This window comes from Rhizophagus irregularis, chromosome 21 (genome assembly GCF_026210795.1).
Source record: "Rhizophagus irregularis chromosome 21, complete sequence".
Taxonomy (NCBI): Eukaryota; Fungi; Glomeromycota; class Glomeromycetes; order Glomerales; family Glomeraceae; genus Rhizophagus; species Rhizophagus irregularis.
In genome coordinates, this window is record NC_089449.1 from 3542561 (window position 1) to 3548560 (window position 6000).

Consider the following 6000-nt stretch of genomic DNA (forward strand, 5'->3'; position numbering starts at 1 on the left):
GATCCTACCATACTACTTTCCGTATTACACTAGCTTGCAACGATCAAACTCCTAAAACAAACTCTGTCATACTGTCATACTTGCAAATTCCGAATTCCGATGATTAAAAGGTCTAGATTCTTAGTTCAAAATAATATTTTTGCATTTTTTTTTTTCATAACAATTTTACAGGATTGGTATTAGATATCATTTAAGTAGGATTGCCATTATCAATTATATATAATCGATCGATCAACCAAAAAAAAAAATATCTGTAATAATAATAAAAATTTTTCTTTCTCCATTTTTTTTTTTCGTTTATACGATGAAATTTATACGATGTAATAGAAAAGAACGTTTAAAAAATTTTCTGTAATATAAAAAATTTGATTTTTAAAATTTTAATTTTTCATGATCTTCGTCCCTTTAGACCTTTAAACAAGCGAGCGAACAAGGCGAGAGATAATGCGATATACTTTTTTATTTTTCGTTTATCATATTGTAATTTTTTACAGGTATTCTTCGACAAAACAAATAGTCTCGACAAATCGGACCCACCCGTTAAATTAATAAAAAAATTTGATATATCAAGAAATCTGAACTATATCGAAAATATAAAGTACCATAATAATCATAATAATTCCGTTCCAAACAAAAAATTCAGGTATACTGAAGGCAGTATAAACATATTATAAAATATGAAAAAAAAATGAATATATTTTTTTTTTTTGTTGATAAAAAATAAAAAAAATTCTTCAATATTAACAATATTAATAATCGTTAATCTTTATAAATGATTTCACATACATACATAGAAAAACGTTGAAATAATGTTGTACAAAATTTCTTTGTCCGCATTTTACCGCATTTTTTTATTACCATGCTTGCTTTTTTGATTGGTGTTAATCATTATTTAACCGGTTAAGGAATAAAGTTTCAGCCGCCGATCTTCGTATCACCTTATAAATGAGTGATTGAAAAAAAAAAAATTGCGTTCAATAAGAAAAAAAAAAAATATTTTTTTTTTCTTTTTTCCTTTCAACTTTTTTTTTGAAAAATTATTATCAAAAAAAAATCATGGCCTCAAATGATATTGAATCAAATCATAATGATAATGAAAATATTTTAAAAGATTTTTTAAAAGATTTTTATCGTCAAGTTGTTAGAATAGAAAATTATAGTAATTTTGAAACAATCTTAAAAGAATGGATGTATGATTTTTTTAAGAATAATGAAGAAATGGAATCTAAAACTATTTTAAAATTAATGGAAGATCATGAAGAAAGTTCTAATTGGTTCTCAAGTTTAATAGGATTCTTTTATGAACATGGTATAGGAGATGATAATATTATTGATAATGATAAATCTTTAGATTATTATTTATCTACTACTATTATTAAAGATGAAAATAAAAAATTTGTTTCAGTTTATCAAATAATTAATATTATTATAGCAAAATATTTATTATCATTTCGTTATTATAAGGATATTATTTTGGATAAAAGGGATTTAATCGCTAAAGAACTTAGACATTTGGAAAATGCCTACGTAATGTCTCAAAATCAATTTGAAAATTTTAATGGTTTGGAAATAAATTTATGTAAAGATGAAATTATTACTATAGAAAAATATTTTGAATCTTTGGATCAATTTGATTTTGTTGAAAAGAAAGAATTAATAGATTTAAATAATTTAGGTTATAGTTATCAATATGGTATTGGTAAAGAAAAGGATGAATTTAGAGCTTTTGAATTATATTTAGAATCTTCAAAAAGAGGAAATTCTAGTGCTCAAAATAATTTGGGTTATTGTTATCAAAATGGTATCGGTATTGAAAAAGATGAAAAGAAAGCTTTCGATTGTTATTTAAAAGCTGCTAATGATGGGGATTTATACGCTCAATATAATATTGGTGTTTGTTATCAAAATGGTATAGGAGTAGATAAGGATGATAATGAAGCTTTTCAATGGTTTATTAAATCTGCTGAAGGTAAAAATTCTTCCGCTCAAAATAAATTAGGTGTTTGTTATCAAAATGGTGTTGGTATAGAAAAAGATGTTAATGAAGCATTTGGTTGGTATATGAAAGCTGCTAAAGGTGGTAATGCTGATGCTGAAAATAATTTAGGTACTTGTTATAAAGAAGGTATTTCTGTTGAAAAGGATGAAAAGAGAGCTTTTGAATGGTTTTTAAAAGCTGCTAAAGGTGGAAATTCTGATGCTCAAACTAGTGCTGGTCATTATTATAAAAATGGAATTGGTAGAGAAAAAGATTTAGATAAAGCTGTTCATTGGTTTAGTAAAGCTGCTGATAATGGTAATGAAATAGCTCAATATCATCTTGGTGGTTGTTATAAATTTGGTATAGGTGTTAAAAAAGATTTAGTTAAAGCTTTCGAATTATATAAAAGTTCTTCTTCTAAAAATTGTTTAGAAGCTCAAATTCAATTAGGTAATTGTTATTTTTATGGTTCTGGTACTGAAGAGAATAAAGAAATGGCTTATGAAATTTATAAATCAGCTGCAGAAAAAGGTAGTAGTAGAGGGAAATATAATTTAAGTTTAATTTATAAATCTGGTGTAGGTGTTAGAAAAAATGAGAAAAAAGCTTTCGAATTAATTAAACAATTAGCTGATGAGAATTATTTTGATTCTAAATGGCATCTTGGTTATTATTATTCTCATGGTATTGGAACTGAAATTGATGAAGAAAAAGCTTTTAAATGTTATGAAGAAGCCGCAGATAAAGGAAATAATAATGCTATGTTTAATTTAAGTTTATTTTATCAACAAGGTAAAGGTGTTGAAAAAGATGAAAAAAAAGCTTTCGAATTAACTAAAAAATTATCTGAAAAAGAATATTCTGAAGGTCAATTTCAACTTGGTTATTATTATGAAAAAGGAATCGGTACTGATGTTAATAAAGAAAAAGCTTTTGAGCAATATAAATTAGTAGCTGAAAAAGATATAAATCATGTTCAATCACAAATTTGTCTTGCTAGTTTATATGAAGATGGTGAAGGTGTAGAAAAAGATCTTGTAAAAGCTTTTGAATGGTTTGAAAAAGCTGCAAATGAAGAAAATAGAGTTGCACAACATAATTTAGGTCAATGTTATGAATTAGGAAATGGTGTTGAAAAAGATTTGATTAAAGCATTTGAATATTATAAAAAATCAAATGAACAAAATTATTATCCTGCAAAATTTCAACTTGGTTATTGTTATGTTAATGGTATTGGTACTGAAGTTAATAAGGAAAAAGGTTTCGAATTATATAATGAAGGTACTGGAAGAAATAAAAAGTTTAATATTTTATTAAAGTATGAGAATAGTGATGAAATAGATTCTGATTTGGATAAATTAAATTATTGGTTTCGTAAAGCAGCAGAAGATGATGATAATAAAGTCGCTTTATATAAATTAGGTGAACTTTATGAAACTGAAATTGAATTTATTAGAAGTAAAGTTAGAGCATTTGATTTTTATAGACAAGCTGCTGAAAAAGGTGATATAAACGGAAAATATAAACTTGGCTATTGTTATGAAAATGGGATTGGAATCCAAGTTGATAAGACTAAGATGATTGAATTATATAAAGAAGCTGCTAATGAAGGAAATGTTGATGCACAAAATAAACTCGGATTTTTATATGAAGAAGGTAAAGGTGGTGTAGATAAAGATATAGATGAAGCTATTCAATGGTATAAGAAAGCAGTAGAAAATGGATGTCAGAAATCTAATGAAAATTTAGATAATCTTTTAAAATTAAAAGAAGGTAAGCTTATTAAATTTATGATTTTATTTTTTATATTTATTATTGATACTAATACATTTTTATATATTTTAGAAGCTGATAAAGCTAATAAAGATAATGAGGATGATGAAACTAAGGAAGATGATGAAGCTAACGAGAACAACGAGAACAATGAAAACAATGAAGCTAACGAGAACAACGAGAACAATGAAAACAATGAGAATAATGAGAACAACGAGAACAATGAAAACAATGAAGCTAACGAGAACAACGAGAACAATGAAAACAATGAAGCTAACGAGAACAACGAGAACAATGAAAACAATGAAGCTAATGAAAACAACGAGACTAATGAAGCCGATGAAACCAACGAAGCCAATGAAACTAATGAAAACAATGAGACCAATGAAAACAATGAAACTAATGAAAACAACGAGACCAATGAAGCCAATGAAGCTAATGAACCTAACGAAACCGATGAGACTGTAGTCATTGAAACAAATGAAGCAACCGAAACAAATGAGAATAATGAAGTTTGAATATTTTAAATATGTGAAATATGTGAAATATGTGAAATATGTGAAATATTTCTGTTTTTTTTATTTTATTTCTTTTTTACTTGTAGTTTTTATTTAATAAAAATCATAAATTTATTGTTACAATTTTTTTTTTTTACCAAAGTATTATATTTTGATTTAACCATTTTAAAGTACAGTCAGACCTCTATATAACGATACTTTTGTTTCAGAGAAAATATATCGCATAAAGTATAAGTCATTAATGAATCGTAATGCAGGCCAAAATCCAATTCTCGCCGCAAACTTCAGATAGTTAAAAATATTTATTTTGACATGTAACACATCATGAGTATGGGTTCCTTAATGTTACAGACTTTACTTACAGTGGGTACGATATTAACGTACGAACTGGCCGGAATTAACGTTAACGCTATCGCGTGTAAGTGCATAACTCCCAAACGTTCGTACGTTAGGACGCCCCATGAGTATATATCCCCAATACCTTAGTTTTTAAGTACTTTTCTCTTCTTTTTTTCTCTAGGTCTTCTTTCATTTTTCGATTAAATAATCTTTAAATAATACTTCGATAAGTAACTCATCAGATAAACTAATAAACCAAGAAAATCTTCACTCAATGGGTCTTCTTTTTTCTTTAGGTCTTCTCTTTATTAAGTCAAATTAAGAATACCTTCATTTCTTTTTTTTAGATCTTTTCCTCGGTTCCTTTTATTTACATCTTCTTTTAGGTATGTAGGTTGGGAGCGTGGGTGGGTGGTGTGTGTGTGTTTGTGTATTCCCTCGCTCTTTTCTCGTTTTCCCTCTTTTCCTTTCCCTTTCGCTTTTTCCACTTTTCTCTTCCTTCTCTTTCCCTTATTCTCTCGCCCTTTTTCCTTTTTCCTCTCTCGCTCTCCCTCTTTCCTCTTTCTCTTCCCTTCCCTTTCCCTTTCCCTTATTCCTTCACTCTTTCCCCTTTCCCTTTCCCTTCCCTTACCTTTCCCCTATAAAAAAAAGTTTGTGCTAAATTTGTGCCAAATGGGTTAACCATACGACATTTGTTTAGAATTTGTTCGAATTTTATATTATTTTTTAGTACAAATTTCGAATAAATGTTGTATGATTAGCCCGTTTGGCACAAATTTAGCACAAACCTTTTTTATAGGGATTCTCTTTCCTTTCCTCTCTCTCACTTTTCTCTCTTCCTTCCCCTTCCTTTCCTCTCTCCCATTCTTCGTTCTTTCCTCTTTTCCCTTTCCTCTTTTCCTTTCCTTTCCTTTCCCTTTCATCTTCCTTTCCTTTCCTCTCATTCGCTTTCCTTCTTCCCCTTTCCTTTTCTTTATTCCCTCATTCTTATCCCTTTCCCTTTCCCTTTCCCCTCTCTCGCTTTTCCTTCCCCTTCCCCTCCTGATCAATGTTGCTGCACTTCAACGTTGCCAGGTGAACAAATTTTTTGACTAAGTCAGCAACGAATAGTATCGATTTGTTCACTTTTATTAAATATAATTATAAATTAAAAAATTTTTTTTAAAAAAAATTAGCTTTTATAATTATAATAACTGAATTAGCTTAGTGTTTCGATCCGGATAAAACCTCAAATATTTTAACGTGGGATTATGATTAAAAAAGGATACAAATTTCGGCTTTGAGTGGACTATAATTTCGGCCAGAATTAAAATAATATTATTCCATAAATTTTTATTAATTTTGGTGGCCCCGGCCTAAATTAACCGAGCCGGTATCCGGATAAAAACC

At 28.3% G+C, this 6000-nt stretch overlaps 2 protein-coding genes across 2 annotated transcripts; one reads left to right on the top strand and one right to left on the bottom strand.

The window, feature by feature from the left end:
• The first annotated feature begins 1033 nt into the window (after positions 1-1033).
• Positions 1034-4393, top strand: OCT59_014172 (uncharacterized protein). The gene is made up of 2 exons (XM_025323480.2): positions 1034-3754; positions 3827-4393. The coding sequence occupies exons 1-2, from the start codon at positions 1057-1059 to the stop codon at positions 4270-4272; spliced, it is 3144 nt and encodes a 1047-aa protein (XP_025179670.2). The 5' UTR covers positions 1034-1056; the 3' UTR covers positions 4273-4393.
• A 526-nt stretch (positions 4394-4919) lies between these two features.
• Positions 4920-5555, bottom strand: OCT59_014173 (uncharacterized protein; the record flags this gene model as incomplete). The annotated part of the gene is made up of 2 exons (XM_025310703.1): positions 4920-5249; positions 5400-5555. 2 exons carry the CDS (start codon positions 5553-5555, stop codon positions 4920-4922), a joined length of 486 nt encoding a protein of 161 aa, XP_025179669.1.
• Between the last annotated feature and the right edge of the window lie 445 nt (positions 5556-6000).